The sequence below is a fragment of the Narcine bancroftii genome, chromosome 6 (assembly GCF_036971445.1).
Source record: "Narcine bancroftii isolate sNarBan1 chromosome 6, sNarBan1.hap1, whole genome shotgun sequence".
Classification (NCBI taxonomy): Eukaryota; Metazoa; Chordata; class Chondrichthyes; order Torpediniformes; family Narcinidae; genus Narcine; species Narcine bancroftii.
Window position 1 is genome coordinate 82,871,569 of NC_091474.1, and position 24,475 is coordinate 82,896,043.

At 46.1% G+C, this 24,475-nt stretch overlaps 1 protein-coding gene across 13 annotated transcripts in view; it reads right to left on the minus strand.

Annotated features, from left to right (window-relative positions):
* cdh23 (cadherin-related 23) overlaps nt 1–24,475 on the minus strand; it is an 874,975-nt gene that overhangs the window by 515,638 nt on the left and 334,862 nt on the right. For 12 of the 13 annotated variants that reach the window (XM_069885557.1, XM_069885556.1, XM_069885568.1 and 9 more), the window contains 2 exons: nt 22,829–22,978; nt 6,236–6,394 (listed from right to left, as the gene is read on the minus strand). In XM_069885557.1, coding sequence (XP_069741658.1) covers nt 6,236–6,394; nt 22,829–22,978 — 309 coding nt within the window. Of the gene's footprint in view, nt 1–4,360; nt 4,696–6,235; nt 6,395–22,828; nt 22,979–24,475 lie in introns of those variants that run through there. The other variant, XM_069885566.1, reaches the window with a different exon arrangement.

Consider the following 24,475-nt stretch of genomic DNA (forward strand, 5'->3'; position numbering starts at 1 on the left):
GTAGGTGATGTCATATATGTTCTTTGACAATAAGTCTGAATCTGAGTTCAGGGGCCACAATGACAATAAATAATGTAAAAATACGACTCAAATCAAGATGAGAATGACAGTGGCATGAAGCTGTCCCTATTATAATTTGGTGCTAAAGTAATGTATGCAGGCTTGAAATATTTATCTGGGGCTTTGTCAAAGGAACAAGGATCATTTAGGGTGGAGATATTCAGTTACAAATCTCATTGCATCTTTATCACTCTCGGGGAGAATTATTGCCATTGAGCATAATTTAGGCTGAGAATGATGAAGTCTAGAAGATCAAGGAATCGGGGGAATATGGAGAATGGGCAGGGAAATTGATGAGTGGATGCACATAATGCTTAAGTTGAGGAGCCCATTTGAAGGGCCTCATGGGCTATGCCTTCTGTCATTTTTCGTCAAGTCAAGTTTATTGTACAACCTGACAAAACAGCGTTCTCTAGTCCTCAGTGAATAACACGCAGACACACAACCAGACATAAACACACTTACAAACAATACATATGCAGGACATATGTATTCTCGCTCCATCAGCATTCTCGCTCCCTGTGGGAAGAAGTTGTTCCTCAGCCTGGTGGTGCTGGTTTGGATCCTCCTCTATCTCTTCCCCTATGGAAGCAGCTGAAAGATGCTGCGTGTGTGGGGTGGAAGGGGTCCTCGATGATTTTGCAATGATTTTTTATGCTATTATGCCGTCAATCACTCCAATCAATGCCTTAACTATTAAACCAATAACTTGGAATGAGTTGATGAGCTTGCCTGACTGGTCTGCTGAAGTTTACAATCTGAAGGTACAACGTTATTGTTGTTGATGGCTGCGCAATTAGGATTTTTCAGCATCTGTTTCCACTAATTATACCTGCCAAATGTGGCCGTCTTGTGTGCAATTTCTAATTCAAAACCATCTGCTTGTAAAATAATCACAAATGCATTCTCTGTCTCTGTCTTCCCTACTTTAGAAAAGCAAACAAAATCCCCCACTGTTTTGAGGGCCACAGAACCACAATTTTGATGTAGAATTTACAGACCATTGTCGCAATGAAAAAGAGAGTCTAATGGACACCTGGGAGTGATTATGAGGCAATAAGTATTCTAACAAGAGGTTCAAATGAGATCTCAACTCTTGAGAATGATGCCGAAAGAGTTTCTAATTATCAATTAAAATCTAAAGTGGGATGAGAGTTTTAAAATGAGCTTGTGAATAATATGCACTATTTCTATTTAAAGTGTTTACTTGTTATGCCAGAAATATCTGACAATATGAAGGAAGAACCCAACTGTGAATGCATACATGGTCCTTTCTGTTTGCTGTTACAATAAGGAGGGATCAAACTTACTCATGAGAATCAGATATGGGATTCAAAAGGGTGCTGAGGGCAAGAAGGGCTCCCGAAGGGACTGGGGACTGAAGGCTTCCTCGTGGTGCGGCACAGTTAGCTGAACCCTGCTGCAGCGCCAGCAACCGGGGTTCTAATCCCGCGCTGTCGGCAAGGAGTTCAATCGTTCTCCCCATGTCTGCATGGGTTTCCTCTGGGCACTCCAGTTTCCTCCTACCAATCAAAACATGGGGGTGTAGGTCAACTGGGGTGGCACAGGCCTGTGGGCGGAAAACGGCCTTTTACAGTGCTGCATTTTTACAGTTTTAAAAAATCGTGTCAGAGGTTTGGATCTGGGCTCAGGTTGTTGATGGTTTGAACTGAACTGGAATCTTGTGAGGCTACAAGAGATAGACTCTTTTGCTTCTCTTTGACTGCAAGGGGCGTCGGGCAATGCTCATGGCAAATCTTCTCTACCTTATTGCAATTTCATGTAATGTAAAATTTCTGTTTTCTGACATGACAATAAATGGTATTGGATCTGAAACACTGGGGTACATCCCAAGGACACTGGAGAAAAAAATCAGCCACTCTAACAAGGAGGAAGCTTTGTATTTTGTACAGGCCTCACAACACTCCAAACCATTTCAGAGTCAATGAAGTAACTTCTGAAGCATAGTTACGGCTGGAGAGCAGAAAACCAAATTGCATTATAATTTAACTTGGATAAGACAAAGTTTGATGGGAATTTTTTCTTCAGCAAACAACCGAAGGGCGATAGATGGCATGGAGAGAGTTTATGCAAATGAATAGTAGATGATTCCAAGCGCAGAGACTCATGCTGCCTTCATTTTCACTGAAGATGAGATTGCGAGGGACACATTGCAGCTCTTTAAATTAAAAGGCTTGGAAACTTTAGAGCACAGAACGATACAGCGACCGGCCCTCTCAGCTCAAGATGTCTGTCCCCATGACAAATTCAACCACATCTCTTCTACCCGCAGCAAAGCACAAAAGTCTGCAGACGCTGTGGTTGAGGCAAAAACACAATGCTGGATAAACTCAGCAGGTCAAACAGTGTACTTTATAGAGCAAGGATAAAGGTGCATCACCAATGTTTCAGGCTTGACCTCTTCATCAAGGTATGAGCAAAACTAAGGCAGGTGTCTAAACAAAATGGTGGGGGGGAGGTGGAGGGTGACTGCCTACATTTTGCTCATTTCTTGAAGGATTCAAGCCCAAGATGTTAGTTACGTATTATTATCTTTGCTACATAAAGTACACCATAAAGGTCACACCATAAAGTGTGACCTGCTGAGTTTCTTCAGCATCATGTTTTTACTTTTCTATTCTTCCTGCAAACGATCCACACCCATCCATCCCAAAACCTATGATTGCATCAGTGTCCATCACTAACCCTGCAGCCCCTTCCAGTTATCGATCACTCTTTGTGCAAATTAAGCTTTTTTTAAAAAAAAGAGATAACAGGCCCTTCCTGCCGACGAGCCCATGCCACCACAAAAACACCAAATCCCCTCCAATTTTGGAGAGTGGGGAAAACCAGAGAACCCGAACGGAATCCACGTGGTCACAGGGAAAATGTACAAACTCCTTACAGACAGTGCTGGATTTTGATTCCCAGATCGCTGGCGCTCCAATAGCGCTTCACTAACTGCTACATTAACTGTGCCGCCCTGCATTTCTCTCTCAAACTTTCCTTCCGTCACCTTCTAGTATTTGACGTTTCCACCCTTAAAAAAAGATTCTGTCTCTCTACCCAATTTATGCATCTCATAATTTAATAATTAATTAAATTTCAGCTCTGACCTAGTTATTCAGCAACTGTTGTGCTATCCAAACCTCCTAAGGAATCATGAATATGAAATTCAGAGTGACAGATCCTGAGCAGGTGAAACAGTGAGAGCCCTCAATCAATTGCCAGACATGTATATATTTTTTTAAACATACAGGAAATTATTGCAATGTTCCTGGAATGGATGCTGTGTAAAAAGGTTGGAACAGGAATGAGGACGCCATTCCCATTCCAATATTTTACCTCCTCGACTGCAGGCATTCTGTGAACAACGGGCTAACGAATAGCACGTATTGACAATGCGCATTGCTAGTCCCGCCTCTTTAATTACCGCATTTCTGGTACACAAGCAAAAACATTAACCAAAATTCAAACAAACAGGAAACCCAAAGAAGTGGCATTAAAAAAGAATTGAGGAAATTAATAAATAAATACATAACATTTAAAATAAACAAGAATAAGTTTAAAATTGTAAATGTTTGTCGAAGCAACACACAAGCCCCTGATGAAGATGGGAGCAGACATTCCACCAGTGATTGTGTCCCACTCGCAGCACCTGTTTGAATAAAGTTTTATTTGAATAAAATGGCAGCACCCAGAATGAAGAATCAGCCGATGCCTCTGGGGTGACTTTCCCAAAGAGCTTCCCTATCCCTGCCTCATAAAGATCTTGATCTGTATTAGGGATATTAGGCTTTATCCGTAAACTTGGAGGAGGATGTGTTAATTATGTTGGCAGCACAGTTAACACAGCGGCTAATGTTTCATCTTGTATTCATATGTCTGAGTTCTTAGACAACACATGGATGAAGGAAAAGGTTCTTTATTTGAAAGTTACCATGAGGCATGTCATGAAGCTGCAAGCCTCCATTACAGATCTAACATAATTGCCTCTTGCTCTGTGTCAGCCCCCAGCTGGCAACCAAGTATAATCAAATGGGAGCTATAATCCTTAAGCCATTGCTAGTTGCATTGCAACCATGATCATTATCATTACAGAAGGTGCCACTGTTACAGCAGCAGTGACTGGGATTTGAATTGAAATTTTGTAAGTTCTGGGAATTACCTGATTAAAGTGAACTTGAGACAATTAAATACAATATTGATTTTTATTCCAAATTACTTCACATTTTGCACTATCTTTTGTCTTTTAAACTGTTTATTCTAAATTCAGGTGTAATAGTTAGGCATTGTCACAGTGTGTCTCAGTCAACCAGAAAATTCACATATCCAGCATCTACAATCCCCATAGGTGCTGGGGACTTTACTGTATAATATTGTTTCGTAAAAAGGATCATCTTGGGAGCCCTCAGAAGGCTTGACAGTGGCGATACTTTGCAAGGTGTCTGGAGATTTGGCATGTCACCAAAAACTCTCAAAAACCTTGGCAGGTAGAGAGCATCTGGCTGGTTGCATCATTACCTGGTACAGTGGAGACAACTCTCAGGATAAGAATAAACTCTTAGAGCAGGAATTCCCAACCTTTTTGTTTCTCTGTACCCCTTGGGCATTTTTATAGGTTCCCGTGTACCCCTAAAAATTAAGGATAAAAAAAATGACATTGTGAAATCTGACTGCAGATTACAACACCATGTATTGTACAGTAGTGGTTATTCTCTCAGACCCAATGTACTCCCTGAAAAGTGCAAATGTACCCCAGGTTGGGAACCCCTGCTCTAGAGGGTTGTTAACTTGGCCTACGACATCAGAGGCACCAGACTTCACTCCATTGAGGACATCATCATGAGGCAGTGTTTTAAAAAATGCAGTCTCTATCCTCAAAGACCCCCACCACCCAAGCCACGCCCTCTTCACTCTGCTACCATCAGGGAAAAGGTCCAGGAGCCTAAAGACGAGCACTCAGCGGCACAAGGACAGCTTCTTCCCTGCTGCCATCAGATTCCTGAATAATCAATGATCCAAAGACACGGCCTCACTTTTCGTGCACGATTATTTTAATTTTTTTAATCTATAGTAATGTTGTAAGGTGGTTATGAAATGTTTGCTTTCACTCTAATGCTGCTGCAAAACCCCGGATTTCATGGCTTGTTCATGACAATAAATTCTGATTCTGAAGCACTGCTGATTGATGACATGAAAGTCAGGGTGAGGGTGCAGAGAGGTGCTTGTAAATTGAGTGTCGGACAAAAATAAAATTGCTAACTGACTGGTCTGGTCTTAGTTCCGAACGGGAGAATGGGAATGACAAGTGATGGCTGAAACACCTGTTACCATCCTCCCATCATTCACTTGGAGGAAAACCTGCTCATCTCACACTCACCAGCCAGAAAATATCAACTGTACCACAAATTATTGCATACATTTACTGGAGATCATTTCAAATCTGGTCACAACAGGTCTCCCAAGCTATTCTCTGTTCCATTTTTAAAAAAATCTAACACGCACAAAACAGAAATTTCTTGAAATGGATCATAATTAAGCACAACAATGTTCCCTAATTTGCAATGTTTCTGATTTCACAGAATGAGGTACAATTCCTGCAAATTATTCTTTGTTAAGACCATCTGTAGATCCAACCGTAATATATCTTTTGAATTCGTTACCTCCTGATATTAAATTCTTGGCGAGTACTGGAAATTATCTCTTCAATGTCGATTCCTTTGCGTAATGAGTAAAATATTTTCACTGTTTGCAATAATTACTAACTGCATTTGGAGATGGCCAATATTGCTCAGACCACAAAATGAAGTTTCTTCTTCCAATAGATCAGAGTAAAACACTTTACTGTGAATATTAGAACCAATGACCCACTGAAATGAAGAAGACCAGAATAATTAGAAGACTACATGTCTAATTAACTGGTTAAAAACATCTCAAAATTATTGGCTTCTATCACTTCATTTCATGTCAGATATCCACCAAAAATTTCCCAAATCAGATCCATTGCAAGATCCAGTGAACATTTTTTATAACCTTCTTGTAAACCCACTGATTAGCACAAGTTAAGAGCTTTAATTTATTTTCCTTCAGGTCAGAAGCATGTCCCACATTTCACTCAACATGCAACTATTTCCGAACTTGCTGTTCCAGAACAAAACAAAACTGTACTTACAATAACATCAACGACTGTGATCCCAACTGAGACATTTTCGTACAAGCTCACGTTGTACAGGGGTTGGCTGAATACCGGCCTGTTGTCATTTTCGTTGACGAGGTCAATCTTCACTCGGGCAAAGCCGACGTGATCAGATAATGTCTCATTGGCAAAAAGCTGTTTTCAGGGCAGGGGAAGAAACACGATAGAGAAATGAGAAAACCATAAAATTGCACCTTGGTGAAGCTTCAGAATATACATTTCAGAACCACCCCCCCCCCTCCACATTGTCACTGACACCACCCCAAATGCACCTCCAACACTCGTTCTGACCACTGATGAGAAGACGAAAACACAAAAGTCTGCAGACACTGGGAGTAAAAACAATTGTGGAGAAACTCAAAAAGCAAAGATAAAGATACACAGTCGCTTATTGCCCATCTCAATTTGCAGTTGGTACAGGTCATTTCAGAGGGCAGCTGTAGATCTGGATTGGCTATAAACCAGATTGGGTGAGGACACTAGACAGTCCTTTCGAAGGGGAGGGCAAGATAAATTTTTCATCCTTTCCTGCCCAACACTTGTTGAAATACAGTAAATCCTTGACCAGCTCAAGGGCAGTTAACCTTTAGAATTCTCTAACTCAGAGAGTTGCACATGCTTAGATGATGGCTAAATTCAAGATTTGAGGTGGGTCAATTTTTGGGCATGAATGAAATTAAGAGAGCAGAAATGCAGAGGGAAAAATACAATTGGTCCAACTTCAGGCTGTCAGATTGGCCAAAAAAGATAAATGTTAACTCTAGCTGCTTGATCCAGCGATCAAACCCGAGCACAATTGATTTCTTTTGTTCAACATGGAACAAAGATTCCTCGATAAAACTCTCTCATGAAGACCGTGCATAGAAGAACTACAACCTAAATGTCTGCCTACTTCCAAACACCAACCTCTGCTGCATCAAAGATTACCCAGGTTTCCAACTTTATCAGACTCCAGAATGAACCTCACACTCATAATAGCATTGCCTCTGCTCTGTTCTATCACTCCTTGTAACTCTGTGCTGTGATTAAACTATACAAAAGTTGTATACAAAAGTGATTACTATACAAAAGTTGACTTTCCAGACTGATCACCAAATTAATTTTCTCAAAACATACAACAATAAACTTGAACTTTACAACTGGCTAAAAGAACTTTAAATCTCTCTCATTTGCGGTTTCAAACCAGCTGACAAGGCCATCCTTGGGAACTTGAATTACACATGCTATCGAATTATAATTGGAAAAAAAACTGTTAACCAATTAACTCTTCAATAAACATTCATGTTCTGTAAGATCAGAAGCCCATTCACCTTACGGTACAGCTCACATTGGATTACAAATTGCCTCCTCAACACAACAAGGTTTTATTTCCAGGAAGGGGCATCAGATCGAAAAATCATGAAATGCCATTTACCAGCTCTATTTGTAGTTAAACAAAAAATACCCCATGCCAGTGAGCAAAACACCTGCAATTGGTATCAGAATACAGGTACACAATCCTTTATCCGGAACCCTTGGGGGACAGTGTATCCCAAATTTTGGATTTTTACGGATTCCGGAAAGACAGATTTAAACACACCCGAATTGTGCTGCCTTATCCACCCCCACCCCCCTCCAGTTGCGCTGCCATCTCCCCTCCCCCCCGCTCGCCTAACTCATGCTACTGGTCTTCCTCCTCCCTCGCCTGCCTGTCTCACGCTGTCGGTCTCCCCCCCCCTCACGCCTGCCCGACTCAAACTGCTGGACTCCCCCCACCACCTCGTCCGCCCGACTCGCTCTGCCAGCCTCTCCCCCTCACCCAACCTACTTGCGCTGCTGGTCTCCCACCCGCCCGACTAGCTCTGTCGGTCTCTCCCCCTCGCCTGCCCGACTCGCACTGCCGGTCTCCCCCCACTCACCCGCCCGACTCGCACTGCCAGACTCCCCCCTCTCACCCGCCCGACTCGCTCTGCCGGTCTCTCCCCCTCGCCCCCCCCCGACTTGAACTGCCAGTCCCCCCTCTCGCCCGCCCGACTCTCGCTGCCATCTCTCTCCCCACTTGCCAGATTTTAGAGCTTTCTGGATTTTAGATGTCCAGATAAAGGATTGTGTACCTGTACACAACTGGTTCCAATTATATAACTTAATACATGAACGTAAACCACTCATTCACACAACAAATTTCCATTACTCCCTTGGTGATGGGATGTGAATACACAGCATTTCTTTTTCTTTTTGAATTGGGACCCAACTGCATGCATGTTTATGCATGTCTCTGAGAAAATCAAACAGTAAAAATATACGAGACAGTGGTGGAAGGCAACCTGGCCACTGCAGGAATAATGAAGACAGATCCTGCTGCATGGACACAATCCAGATGGGTAAAGTGCTTACATTCAACATTGAAAAGGTTGATTTTTAATGGAGGAGGCTCTGTGATTTTTGGAAAATAAAAACCAATGGGATAGAAAAGCAAATGAATCCAAGAGGACGTATTTAAATTTTAACATAGTTTGGCCCTTTCAGTATAAAAGATAGCTTGTGCTATCCAATGACACCCAATTGACCTACAACCCTTTACATTATTGAAGGGTGAGAAGAAACTGCAGCACCCAGAGGAAACCCCACGCAGACACAGTGAGAACGTACAGACAGCGCAGGATTTGAACCCCTGTCTCGGTTTCTAGTACAGTAACAGCACTGCGTTAATCGTTTCGCGATCTGTTCCGGCCAAACTGGGATTTAGAACACAGAAAATGCAAAAGCTAAAAAGATGTCGAGAGTGCAATCTAAGTTTATGGGTCCCTTTTCCTGTGAAGCAGTCACGTTTAGTTGGTTTATTCCATTCTTCTCTACTGCCAAATACAGAAAAACAAAAAATGTTATGATTTCAGTCACTGCCCCACTTAAATGCAATGTGGCCGTATAGCAGCCGTTGAGAATGGCTGGAATAGGTTGTGTGGATTTTGTCACCATGAAACAGGTGACGTGGTAAATGTCTTCCAAAAAGGATTTTTAGAGGTTTAGCGTAGACAGATATTTCCATTGATGGGACGGGTTGGGAATTCAAGTTTTAGCCACAAATCTAAAGCAGGCAAAGAAAAAATCCAGAGATAATCCTTGAAAAATCAAAATCAAAACTGCAGATGTTGGGAATATGAATTTTTAAATAAAAACAGAAGGTGCTGGAAAGACTCAGGAGATCAGGCATCATCGACGGAAATTTAAATAGTTAGTTTCAGGCATGGGGCAATTCACTGAATTGTGTCAGTTAGTATTCAAGAACAGAAAAATCGCATGAGGGATGGGTTAAAAAAAAAGAATATTTCTGATAGGATGAGCTCAATTTGGGAAGTCACCTGTGCATCAAGTTACTTTGTGTAATGTGTTGAAAGTGCTAAGGCTGTGGAACACGTCAAACCATGCCAAGAGAACCAGAAGGATGATGACAAGTCAAAATGGTGAGTTTTGATAGAGATTAAAGAGAATGAGTAAGACTCTAAAAATTCAGGAATTTGATACTGCAGGAACTGGAAAGTCAAGTTTATTAGCATCTGGTTGCACAAGTACAACCTGATATAACAGCGTTCTCCCGTGCTTGGCGCACAACATGCAGACGCACCACCAGACATAACACACACACAGACAAACAATACACACGCAGGACTCACAGACACATATAAATGTTTCAGAAATATGAGAGTTCTTTTGGTTGTTCAGCATTCTCACTGTCTGTGGGAAGAAGCTGTTCCTCAGCCTCGAGGAGCTGGTTCTATCCTCCTGTATCTCTTTCCCAGCGTGAGCTGCTGAAAGATGCTGTGCGCGGGGTGGAAGGGATCCTCAATGATTTTGTTGCTTTGTACAAACAACAATCCAGGTAAATCATGTTGATGGGTGGGGGCAGAGAAAGTGGGAGACAGCAGTGATCCTCTCTGCCACTCTTATAGTCCTGTGGATTGATTTCCGAAAGGTGCAAAAAAGTTTTTCAGGACGGTTACAAGGGCAGTGGGGGTCTTAAGTTAGGAGAAGCTGGGTGTGCTAGGATTTCTTCTACTGAGGCATAGGAAGGTGAGCTGTGACATAAAAGAGGTTTCCAAAATCATGAAGGTGCATGATAAGATGAAGTCACAACTTTTTCCCCAGGATAGAGCCTAAAACTTGAGGTACAATAAAACCCGTTATCCAGAATTCAAGCAAATGGCAACAACAAGCAATGGGAAAAAAAATCAGGAAATTAGTTAAAAAATAAAGAAGTTTAAGATTAGTACCTCACCGTTAGTTCACACAACACGCAATCTTAAGTAACCAGAAAATTCACTTATCCGGCATCTAACATTCCCCATAGATGCCGGATACCAGGGGTTTCATTGTAATTCTTTGAAAATGGGGGGGGGGTGGGGGAAAGAATGAAATGGGACTCGAGGAGCAACTTTTTTCACACAAAGAGTAGTGGCGCGTTGTGTGATTTGCGAACTCATGGAGTATTAGAGCCAGCACCACCAGGCTAAGGAATAGCTTCTTCCCACGGGCAGGGAGAATGCTGAACGACCAAAGGAACTGCTCATACTAACCATCTGAGACGCTCATATTCATGAAACAATATTTATTTGTATATATGAATACTTGTCCAACGTACGTATTGTTTGTCTGTACATGTATTATGTCTGCATGTTTTGCACTAAGAACCAGAGAACGCTGTTTCGATGTTTTGTACATGTGCAAGATGACAAGAAACTTGAGTTGACAAATGCAGGGAAATGGGACATACTCAGGGATGCAACTTGGTCATCATGGACTGAAGGGCGGGTTTCCACGCTGTACCTCCTCAGAAGTGGGATGGGGTGGGGGGGGGAGGTGGATGGTGACAACAAGGAACTCCCCATGACCTGAGCAGTTGATGAACATAGACCCAATGTGCTTGCGGTGATGAGCTCCAAAGTTCATAACTTTATCAAAAGAAATTTCTTCTGCAGACCCTTCAATCCTAAGACCCTGCTCCTCTGGTCATCTCCAAAAGCATTGCAAAAGGTAGTTAAGCATGGCAGGAGAAAGAAATGGTGGACGGGAGGTGGTGCACGCAGAGAATTAATTCAAACTGATTGGATGAAATAGCTTCCTTCTGCACTGCTGGTTTTCTGGAAACATCCTTACCTCTGCATCACTGAGCAGTCCCAATATTTGTGCTTGAATTACAGTTCTATCAGAAATATCATCATGTAATCAACCCTCCAAGTCAACTCCTTTTTGGGACTTTTAAAAGAATATTCTCCCTTTATCCACATCATTACCCTGGTTGACGAGGCAATTATACCCGCATACAAACAAGCACACTGTGCACATATGGCCTCAATATTGGTTAATGACTGATCTCTGCTTGACTAACATTAAGACACAAGGCCTGTCTCAGATATGCCTGCCTTATGAATAAGAACTATTAAGCAGTTGCGTGTTTTCACAGCTATGAGCCATAAAGATACTTGCGGCTGTTTAATCTGAAAATCGCTTGCCATTAAAACGCGTAAGGAACAATTAACCAACTCAAAGGAAAATGGGCCACAGACGAAAACGCCAACTCTGGTTTGTGCAGGTCTCCAGCGGTGACAATTAGCTTGATGAATGCAGTGGCCATTTACGGAACAGAAAAACCCCACAGATTATCAGAGTATTCAGGAAAATCTCCTCAACCACATTGAAAAGAGATGAGGAATTATTTATGTTCCTTTGAGACAAAGTAGGTGTGTGTTTTTTTCATGGTTCAGCAGAAAAAGGTGTTGTCAACATTTTTCACTGGAGCAGAGTCACAGTAAATAAACTGGCTATGGCTGACATCAATGATGAATGGCTGGATGCAGCCAAGACCCGTCCGGAGGTTAGGACACGGAGGACCAGGAGAGATGCTGCCACGTGAAAACAAATTGCTGGAATCCAGATGCACACACTGCAGCTGGCCAGCAGTTGCTTTGGAAGTAACTGGATGGGTACTAGTGTGTTTCAGTCCATTAGGTGTAGAACATGAGACGTTTGATCAAAGGAGAAGATTTTAAGATGATAACGGAAGGAAGGAAGGGGGAGGGGGGAAGAGAGAGAGACTGAGAGTGTGTTTGAGTGTGTGTGGAGATGGTGTAGAGAAACCTTCACACTGTCTGACCCCATAGTGTGTGTGTGCACGTGTGAGGAGAGGGTGTGTTCATGAGGAAAGTGTGAGTGTGTTAGAGAAGGAATGGGAGGGGAAGCCAGAGTGGGGGAGAGAGGGAGGAACAGGAAGGGGCAGCGAGTGGAGATGGAGAGAGGGGGGCATGTGGGAGAGAAGGGGTGCAGGAGAGAGAAGGGGTGTGGGAGAGAAGGGGCGCAGGAGACGGGGAGCGGGAGAGAGGGGGAGCGAGTGAAGGGGGAGTGAGAGAGGGGGGAGCAGGAGAGGGGGGAGCGGGATAGAGGGGTGGGGAGCGGGAGCGTCTGTATTAAAGCAAGGCAGGAGGACCCAAGTGAGGACATTCCAGAGCTTCGGACTTTGGCAACTGAAGTCAATGGAGTGATTCAACTTGGTGATGACAGTGAGGAGGTAGTTTTAAGCTGCTGCACCTGGGTAGTCCTCTTGGGACCTAAGTGCATTGAATAGTTGATGGTGCTCCCAGTACCTTTCAAGCTGGGGTGGGATCGACCCAGTGAATCACCAACTCGTGATTTAAGGGGGATCCCGCCCCTCCACAATGACACATTGAATGATGCATCACGCAAACTGTCAATTATTTTCCCCTGTCCCCTCCACCAACTGTCAATTGCTCCCGCCACCCCCTCTGCCCCCGTTGATCTGCCCCCCCACCGGCTTGCTGATCGCAGAGACCCCTCTGCCTTGCGAGTGACCCCTCTTTCCCCTTCTGCTGGGAATTACCTGTGATGCCAGCATGCAAACGCTGACGTCACAAGACTAAATGGCTGGGCCATTTTTGCTTTGAAACCACTGGAGGACATGACTGAGGTGAGTATTAAGGGGTTCCCTGAATACCTCTGAGGTAGGGCAGGGACCTGGTTGATTTTGGACATTGCTAACCATGTCAGACGCTTTCACACTGCCTTGTGAGTGGGGCGTTAACTGGGCAATTTGCCAAGTTAACTCCATTGTACAAGGCATGAAAGAGCCTTGGGAGGCCGGAACTTGGAGAGCTGATAGGTTCTGGTGGGCTGGAAAATCAGGGATTGTACAGGTAGCGATGAACGAGACCCTGAAGGGGTTATCACAAGGATTAGCATGTTAAAATCAAGGGATTGCTCAAACATATGTTCAGCAGAACATAAATCACTTGTTAATGAGACTTCTCCCTGTGTACATACTTCACAGTGCTGGCATTTTGTTTCACAGCTGTCCTGTGGTTCAGGGAACAACGTGTACATACACTTGGCACTCCGGGGATTTTAGTTTCACCACACTACAAACTAGGTCAAATGAGCTTTTCCAACTAGTGTCCAAAACACCCTTTGAATCATCAGCCCATTTCACACCGCAAGTCCTCCAAAAAGGTGAGTAAACAACCCAGGTTGCCTTTCACACTTGACCATAAATTATCTGTTTAGTAGAATCCTAGCGAAGATTTTGCCTGCAATGGAGAGCAACGTGATTCCCCTGTAGTTTGAGCAGTCTGATTTCTCGCCTTTGTTTTTGTACAGGGTGATGATGGTGGCATCACGAAGATCCTGAGGCAGTTTACCTTGGTCCCAACAAAGCTTGAAAAACTCATGCAGTTTGGCATGCAGAGTTTTGCCGCCAGCCTTCCAGACTTCTGGGGGGATTCCATCCATACCTGCTGCTTTGCCACTTTTCAGTTGTTCGATTGCCTTATATGTCTCATCCAGGGTGGGAACCTCATCCAGCTCTAGCTGAGAATATTCTCCCAGAATCACAGTGCGGCTTTCGCGCAAACAGAGGAACCACTGACATGGTCTTTGCCCTCAGACAGCTCCAAGAAAAGTGCAGAGAACAAAACAAAGGACTCTACATCACCTTTGTTGACCTCACCAAAGCCTTCGACACCGTGAGCAGGAAAGGGCTTTGGCAAATACTAGAGCGCATCGGATGTCCCCCAAAGTTCCTCAACATGATTATCCAACTGCACGAAAACCAACAAGGTCGGGTCAGATACAGCAATGAGCTCTCTGAACCCTTCTCCATTAACAATGGCGTGAAGCAAGGCTGTGTTCTCGCACCAACCCTCTTTTCAATCTTCTTCAGCATGATGCTGAACCAAGCCATGAAAGACCCCAACAATGAAGACGCTGTTTACATCCGGTACCGCACGGATGGCAGTCTCTTCAATCTGAGGCGCCTGCAAGCTCACACCAAGACACAAGAGAAACCTGTCCGTGAACTACTCTTTGCAGATGATGCCGCTTTAGTTGCCCATTCAGAGCCAGCTCTTCAGCGCTTGACGTCCTGCTTTGCGGAAACTGCCAAAATGTTTGGCCTGGAAGTCAGCCTGAAGAAAACTGAGGTCCTCCATCAGCCAGCTCCCCACCATGACTACCAGCCCCCCCACATCTCCATCGGGCACACAAAACTCAAAACGGTCAACCAGTTTACCTATCTCGGCTGCACCATTTCATCAGATGCAAGGATCGACAATGAGATAGACAACAGACTCGCCAAGGCAAATAGCGCCTTTGGAAGACTACACAAAAGAGTCTGGAAAAACAACCAACTGAAAAACCTCACAAAGATAAGCGTATACAGAGCCGTTGTCATACCCACACTCCTGTTCGGCTCCGAATCATGGGTCCTCTACCGGCACCACCTACGGCTCCTAGAACGCTTCCACCAGCGTTGTCTCCGCTCCATCCTCAACATCCATTGGAGCGCTCACACCCCTAACGTCGAGGTACTCGAGATGGCAGAGGTCGACAGCATCGAGTCCACGCTGCTGAAGATCCAGCTGCGCTGGATGGGTCACGTCTCCAGAATGGAGGACCATCGCCTTCCCAAGATCGTATTATATGGCGAGCTCTCCACTGGCCACCGTGACAGAGGTGCACCAAAGAAAAGGTACAAGGACTGCCTAAAGAAATCTCTTGGTGCCTGCCACATTGACCACCGCCAGTGGGCTGATAACGCCTCAAACCGTGCATCTTGGCGCCTCACAGTTTGGCGGGCAGCAGCCTCCTTTGAAGAAGACCGCAGAGCCCACCTCACTGACAAAAGGCAAAGGAGGAAAAACCCAACACCCAACCCCAACCAACCAATTTTCCCTTGCAACCGCTGCAATCGTGTCTGCCTGTCCCGCATCGGACTGGTCAGCCACAAACGAGCCTGCAGCTGACGTGGACTTTTTACCCCCTCCATAAATCTTCGTCCGCGAAGCCAAGCCAAAGAAAAAAAAAAAAAAATAAATTATCTGGTAAATGTGTAACTAGCGAATCTAAGGGGGGGGGGCGCAACATCCAGCAGACCGTCACGAGTGGTGCATTATATACTCGCAGGACAGTGAAATCATAGTGGGAATAAAGCACGTATGTGGGAAAAAACATGCACAATTTAATAAGACACACAATGTATAAAAGACAAGAAAAATCTACCGCAGTGGGCTTCAGACAGTTCAAACTTAGGCAATGTCACAGACCCAACCAGCTGGATCTTATTTCCTAAACAACAGAGTATAACAAATATTTACATTTTATTTGGCATTACAATTAATCTTGAGATGATTTATAGGACACATATGTGCTGACAGCCCTGCTGGCCAGTGGAGCTGAATAATCTCAAGATCAATTTTGCTACCAGAATAACGCACGCAGGCACTAACGTCACTGATCATACCCAGTTGAGCAGGTTGACCATTTACACTGTCATGGAGTCAATGCCGAGTTAACTCGGCTGGACTCTGATACAGCCCCCTACCAGAAGTCAGAGTCCGGTTGAATTTTACCGACCCTGCCCGGGTGGGACCTTTCACACCACCAGATTACCTGCCACAGACCTGGTTCAATCCACTTTATTTGGCAGTGAAAGGGGCTATTATCGGGTACCTGAAATCACTGGAGTATTAAGTTGCTTGTATGACACTTCCTGATCTGCAATTTTATCCCTTCCATTCGCTTTGCCATTTCACTGGAAGGACATCATGAAAGTCTGCTGACACTGTGATTGAAGTAAAAACACAATGCTGGAAAAACTCAGCAGGTCAACAGTGTACTCGACACAGCAAAGATCAAGATACATAATTAACATTTCAGGTTTGAGCCCTTCATCAAGATGTAGGCACGCGCCTGAACAAAATGGTGAGGGGGTGGAGATGGTGAGGTAAGTAGAGAGGAAGGCAACTTGGATGAGGAAGTAAGTATGGGAGAGTCAAGGCAAGTAGAGAGGGTGGAGGATTGGTGTCGATCCAGGTTCTGGGGTGAGGTCCAAATCAGCAGTTTACTCTCCTGAGGAGTGAAGGACTCTGATTTTTTTTTAGCCAATTCAGGCATGTGGGAGGTCCATACCACTTACCACCACCCCACCCCCCCCGGGAGATCCAGGAGCTCCCTGAACATACAATTGCCTCAGTTTGTATATCCTTCTGCAATCTGACTTGACCTGGCATGCTTAATACAACACCTTTACAGCAGCAACAATCGGGACCCGGGTTCGAATCTCATGCTGTCTGTAAGCAGTTTGTACATTCTCCCCGTATCTGCGTGGATTTTCCCCGGGGCTCTAGTTTCCTTCCAGTATTCAAAACAAACCAGGTGAGTATGTTAATTGGGTATAAATTGGGCAGCACAGACTTGTGGGGCAAAATGGCCTGTTACCTTGCTGCATGTCTAAATTTAAAAAGTCTTCTCCCAAGTGTGATATGTAGTGATATTATTATGTGTACGGGCTGGCCCGCCCTTCGGGTGTCCTCCTGCCTTGACTCCTCCCTTAGTCCTGCCCATGTGACTCCAGGCCATAAAGGTTGAGTCCCCTCTCCTTCCCGCTCATTCCTAGCCTTGGACCCAGGCCAGCAGTCTCTAGTACAATAAAGCCTATCGTTCCCTTCAGTCTTTGTCTGTGTCATTATTGGGGCTACTGATAGTGCCCAATAATATATTGTTCTAGATTTTGGAGGTCTCCGGCAATGGAGAAATTGCTACGCTCAGAATGGTTGAAAGTTGACCCCCAAGTCCCAGGTGCTTTGGTGCTCTTCGAGCTGTGGATGAACTGCTTCAACTTCCCCGAAGCTGTTGCTGAGGTGGTCGACTCCGACGAGAAGTTCTCCTTCCTGGCCATCCAAAGCAGTGCGACCTACAACGAGGCGATGGCTGAGCTGTGAGCGCTGTACAAGCCTAAAGTGAACGTGGTATACTCCTGTTACCTGTTGGCATCCAGAAAACAACGACCTGGTGAGTCCACTGAAGAGTTCGTCCGGTCCCTGGTCACACTGAGAAAAGACTGTTTGGGGGAACCCACGGCCACTATATCACTAACCCAGTGCGTGGAAGAACTGATTCGAGATGCCTGCGTGTCGGGTCTAAGGTTGGGTTATATCCGTCAACAACTCCTCAAAGAGGACCCACTCCCACTCAAAGAGGCTATTGACTTGATCAGGACTTGAGACTTGGCCCAGTGCCACGTGGTGTCGATCGCGGGCAGAAGCGGGCCATCTCTGTATGTTCTACCATGAGGGCCTTCGGCCTGGGACTCAGCATCGGGTGTTACTGACACGACTGCGGCTGCAATTATGCCGACTGCATCGTCGAGATGCAACTTCTGCGGGCAGTCCAAGCATTTGTGACGCATCTGCCCAGCGAGGGGGGCTATGTGCTCGGGCTGCGCGAAGAGGGGCCATTACCAGAAGGTCTGCAGGTCCCGACTGCAGTCCGGGAGCAGCGCAGCATGCGTTCCAGAGGAGCTTCCACCACTGACTGCGTGCATGGTAAGGGGAGCGCCTTGGCCTACCACCCTTATGACGTCACTTCCAACCGCCATGACTCCACTTCCGCCTTCTTATTGAATACTGCGTGGTCAACATGGAGGTCGCCATCTTGGGAAGGCCTCCCCACCAATGATGAGGAGGAAGGGATGCCTATCCTGGCATCGTTGTCTCTGAACCAAGCCAGTCCTCACCCGATCTCGAACTCCATGATGCAGATCAAGGTGAATGGGCATAAAATGAACTGTCCTTTTGATAACGACAGCACAGAAAGTTTTGAGTACCCCGACCGTGGTCTAGAGACTCTCTCTCCCGGTCCGACCATGACCAGGATGGTTTCAATGGCTGCAAGGGATCAACAGACCAGTATCCGGGGGTATTGTGTAGTGTCGCTGATGGTGGTGGTGGTGGGGGGGGGGAAATGTTGTAACAATTTTGTATTGTTAATTATGCCTTGCCTCTGCGTGCTGATCCTCCTGGGCTTCGATTTTCAGAGTCAGTTCAAGAGCGTGATGATGGAATTCGGGGGGCCCCATCCACTGCTGATTGTCCACAAACAACAGTCCCAGGACCACCTTGTGATCCCAGCACTCAGCCTCCAGCACCATCCTGCGGCCTCAGCACCCAGTCTCCAGCTCCATCCTGCGGACTTACCACTCTACGGGTGCCCCCCCCCCCCCCCGTCACTGTTGGTGAACCTCACCCCGGATTGCAAACCGATCGCCACTAAGAGTAGGCGCTATAGTTCGGAGGACATGCAGTTCATCCGGGCTGAGGTTCATCGACTCCTAGTGGAGGGGATCATAGCCCTTAGTGCCAGTCCCTGGATAGCGCAGGTCCTCGTGGTCAGAGGTGCGGGCAAGTCCAGGATGGCAATTGATTATAGTCAGACCATCAACCGCTTCACCCAGTTGACACATAGCTTCTACCCCAGATAGCCGACTTGGTCAATAAGGTCACCAAGTACAGAATTTTTTCGACCATTGACCTCAAGTCGGCTTACCATCAACTCCCCCTCTGTCCAGCCGATTTAATCTATACAGGTTTCGAGGCGGATGGGAAACTTTTCCACTTCCTGCAGGTGCCTCTAGCGGTTATTAACGGTATTTCTGCTTTTCAGAGAGTAATGGACCAGATGGTGGAGGAGCATGACGTTCGTCAACCTAGACAATGTCACCATCTGCGGCCATGACCAGCAAGACCACAACGCTAATCTCACAAAGTTCTTGTGTATGGCTAAGTCCCTCAATTTGACGTACAACAAGGACAAGTGCGTGTTCAACGTGGAGCGCCCGGTCCTTCTTGGATGCGTCGTGGCACATGGTGTCATTGCCCCCGACCCTGACCGCATGCGACCCCTCATGGAGCTCCCTGTCCCAAACACCCTGAAGGCACTTAAGAGGTGCCAGGGGTTGTTCTCATATTATGCACAATGGGTGCCCAACTACGCCGATGAGGCCCACCCCTAATCCGTACGACCACCTTCCCATTATCGGAGGAGGCACAGGCTGATTTTGACCAAATCCGAAGAGACATCACAAAGGCCACGATACATGGCATGGATGAAACCGTCCCCTTTCGGGTGGAAAGTGGTGCCTCCGATTTCGCACTGGCCGCCACATTAAACCAGGCAGGCAAGCCGGTAGCATTTCTTTCCTGCACCCTCCACAGTCCCGAACTCCGGCACTCCTCTGTCAAGAAGGAGTCTCAAGCTATTGTTGAGGCGGTGCGCCACTGGTGGCACTACCTAGATTTACCCTGTTGACTGACCAGAGGGCAGTGGCCCTCATGTTCAGTGCCAAACAACGGGGTAAGATCAAGAATGACAAGATTCTGAGGTGGAGAATTGAATTATCCACCTACAGCTATGATATCTTGTACAGGTCGGGTAAGCTCAATGACCCCCCCCTCACCGATCCCTATCACGAGAGACATGCGCCAGCATGCATCTCGACCATCTCCAGATCTTGCACAACAATCTGTGTCTCCCCGGAGTCACGAGGTTGTACCATTTCGTAAAAACTACTCCGTAGAGGATGTCCGGTCCACGACCAGATGCTGCCAAATCTGCGCTGAGTGTAAGCCCCAGTTCTACCGGCCAGAAAAGGCACACCTCATTAAGACCACCCGCCTTTTCAAATGACACAATTTCGATTTCAAGGGCCCCCTCTCGACCACAAATAGGAGCGCCTACTTCCTGACAGTGGTGGACAAATTCTCCAGGTTCCCCTTTGAAATTCCCCCCTGCCCAGATATGACCTTGGCTACGGTCATCAAGGCCCTGAGCAGTATCTTCACTCTGTTCGGGTACCCCGACTATATTCATAGTGACCGGGGGACCTCGTTCATGTGTGAGGAGCTGCGACAGTACTTTTTGGCCAGAGGCATAGCCACCAGTTATAACCCCTGAGGTAATGGCCAGGTGAAAAGTGAGAATGGCACCATCTGGAAGACGACACTCCTAGCCCTTAGGTCCAAAAATTTGCCAGTGTCCTGCTGGCAGGATGTCCTGCCCGAAACTCTCCACACCATCCAGTCGTTACTGTGCACCACTACTAACACCACCCCGCATGAATGCCTCTTTGCTTTTTCTAAGAGATCGGCGAATGGTTCCTCCATCCCTCTCTGGCTGACAACCCCAGGGCCGGTTCTGCTTCGGAAGCACGTCAGGGGCCATAAGACGGATCAACTGGTTGAAGTGGTGCACCTCATACATGCAAACCCTCAATACGCATTTGTGAGGTACCCGGATGGCCACGAGGACATTGAGCCAATGCGAGATCTGGCAAGGGCCGGAGACCCTGAGACTGCCTTGCTGGCTACTGACCACACCGCGGTCACAATCGTGCTGCATCAAAGTATGACCCTGGAGTCCGAGCTGCCTGCCTTGCAGCCGGACATCCAGGCATCTACCCCAATGCAGCAGCGGAGGACCCACCAGCACTCTGAGAGTTCACCGCCAGCACCCCATCCCAGACAGTCCCTGCAATGGATGCTCCCCCGTCGGTCCCCTCTCCGGAGGAGCACTGTACGGACATGCTGGTTCCACAGCAGTTCGGCAGACAGAGGAGGCCACCCGTGCGGCTCAACCGCTAGCTGGTATCTGCTTCTCCTGCCCCTTTGTAATAAATGTTAATACTGCTGCTGTTGTTCTGAGGGTATTATTATTGTTATGGTTCTTGCCGTTATCCCCCCCAGTTTTGCCGTCTGTTTTCTGGTGGGTCCCATTTTTTCAAAGAGGGGGTGAATGTCATGATATGATTATACGTACTGGCTGGCCCACCCGCCGGGTGTCCTCCTGCCTTGGCTCCTCCCTTAGGTCCCATGCGACCCCAGGCCATAAAGGTCAAGTCCCCTCTCCTTCCCGCTCATTCCTAGCCTTGGACCCGGGGCAGCAGTCTCTGGTACAATAAAGCCTATTGTTCCCCTCAGTCTTTGTCTGTGTCATTATTGGGGCTACTGATAGCGCCCAACATCCAATCAGCTACACAATATTCATCTGCAATTTGCATCGTACCATGAACCAATCATGTAATTAGGTCCCCTTTCCTCAGGCATTTTCTTGCATGTCACCTGAATGAGGGAACTCCAGGCTGGTAGAAACTAACTTACTGGGCAGGGGTTTCCCAGCAACAAACCATGATTGCATTGCTCAGATGACATTCCTGATTAGATTACATTGTTCGGGCTCTTACTTCTACAAGAGGAAGGCAATGTGGGTGTGGAAATGATGAAATTTGCCGGTTACGGCTGACCTCAATGATGAGTGGCCGCGGATGTAGGCAGGTCCTGCCGAGTTGTTAGTTCATGGAGGAGCAAATAGCAGGAGGACAGAGGCGGCCTAGTGCAAGCAAAGGCATTGAAATCCAGATGCACACACCCCGCCCCCCCACTATTTTATTCGGAGACCTGCCTACATTTTTCTCATACCTCAAGGGTTCAAGTCCAAAACATTGGTTATGTATCTTTATCTTTGCTATATGAAGTCCACTGTTGAGTTTCTCCAGCATTGTGTTTTAACATTTTTTTACTTTAATTTCACTGGAAACCAGGTCAATTCTGTTTGGATCCAGGATGTTTTAAGAGCAACTCTCTGCAGCTTTTTGTTTGGAATCATCCCAGTCAAGAACATCTGTTAATTACATCTTCCAGCTTCCCGTTTTCCCACTGAAATGTTGGAAGGGAGGAATTAAGATATCAGAAGCAGAATTTCTAGCTCAGATCCGGATGTATCTGTGGGGAACCAGATCTGGACACGTCCGTGCAGAATCAGATCTGACAAGATCTTGGAATAACCAGAGGTCATGGCGGTGCCATGATCTAGGCTGAACTCCATACAGACAGCATACAGAGTCAGGATTGAACCTGGATCACTAGAGGTACGAGACAGTAGTGGTTCCATACCATTCTGTCTTTCAATATTACAGCGTGATATGGTGCTGATGGAGACTATTACAGATGTGTAATAAATGCTGATTCTGCCCATACCACAGATGCCAACTGAATGGCGGAATCAGGCTCAAGACACTTCATGATGAACCTGTTTCATTCATACTTTGGCATTCTGGGTGTTGCTGGTTCAGCCAGCATTTATAGCTCAGTAAGAGGAAGGAAGACAATAGTGAGCTGCCTCCTTAAATGCATGTGGGCATCTCTCTCCCTCTCTCCCATATGACTCTCAGGGTGAGATGGAACCAAGGCAACTTACTGAAAACTTGTAGTGAGCGATGCGCTCGTAATCTAAGGGCACAGCCACTCGCATCCGCAGGTCAACCCGGCCCTGGCCAGAGGTCGGCGAAATGGTGAAGTGATCCGAGTTGTTTCCAAGGAGCTGGACATCAAACATGCTGTTGGGAACCTGAGAAGAGATGAAGCTGAGCTTTGGTTATGATGACATGGAGAGTTGTGGAAGATCGACACCTTGAACACAAACCACAGGCCCAGTGGTGACAGAGGAAAGGAACTAAATGTCAGAATTATTCAACACAATGGTGTTGAATCAGATTTCTTTGGAATCAAGTGAAAACCATCAGGAAATGGTGTCCAATTTCATGCATCGAATGCCACTAATGGCTAAACTGCCTGACTGTGACTCGGATGTGTCAGGGCCTCCTGCCTTGGGCGTCACAGGCCACCGAGAGGCTGCTCAATGTGGAATTTTCAGTTCATCAACAGCAGGGTGTAAGCTGGCTGTCAGGAGATGATTTGTCAATCTCAGTGCACATACACACAAAGGACAGGCAGAATTCTGGAAAGCTGGAAGTGGAGCTCAAAGAGAGTGGGAGAAGATGAACGTGCAAGAGAGCACATGTGCAGGAGTGGGGTGTCGGACAGGGAGAAGTTGATGCTTGGGAAGCAGGGAGAGTGTGGGAGGGGGATTTGGAGAGAGTTCGTGAAGGAGATGGGGAGGGTAAGGGTGTGCATGCCATGGAAGCAAACAATTGTGAAAGAGAGAGGGAGAGAGAGAGAGAAAGAGAGAAAAACAGTGGTCAGAGAAACACTGATTCATCTGGCTGTATATGTACAGTCACATGATAATGAGCTTGGACTAAAAGTCATGGCCATCACGAAGGAAGAAGTGAATGTATGAATGAAGAACAAATGAGAGTGGGCGAGAAAGCCAGGAAGAATTAGTTAAGATGCCATGAAGATGTCTGGGATCTCCCTTTCCTCTAGTGACAACATTTACTGGGAGCATTGCTTAAATAGGGCTCTTAGAATTATTGAAAACCCTTTCCATCCACCAGAGTTTCTTTGACCCACTACCATCAAGGTGGTGTGTGTGTGAGAGAGAGGAGAGAGGGAGAGACAGAAGGAAAGGGGAGGGTGAGAAGGAGAGGGGTAGAGAGAGAGAGGGTGGGAGAGAGGGTTGGGGGGAGGGAGTATGTGCTGGAGGATCAAGGCCAAAAACCATAGGATTTTCACACATGGGTGCGAGTCGGAGGGGGTGAAAGAGTGTGGGGTAAGGTTGCAAAAGAGGGAGTCAATAAAGACAAGATTGAAAAAATGAGATTAAAATGAAACTCAACCTGTTTAAACAATTAGCAGATGCACTAAAGACCAACACAAATCTGCAGGGCCCTCCATAATGTTCGGGACAAATGACACAGTTTTTCCCTTATTTGCCCCTGTGCTCCACAGTTTTAAATTCATCATCAAACAATTCACGTGATTTAAGTACACATTCCACATTTTATTCAAGGGTATTTATCAACAATTTGCTTTAACCATGTGGAAATTACAGCACTTTTTATAGGTAGCCCCCTCATTTCAGGGCACCATAATATTTGGGACATAGCACTGGCATGTATATTAAAGTTGTCATATTTAGTACTTTGTAGCAGATCCTTTACAT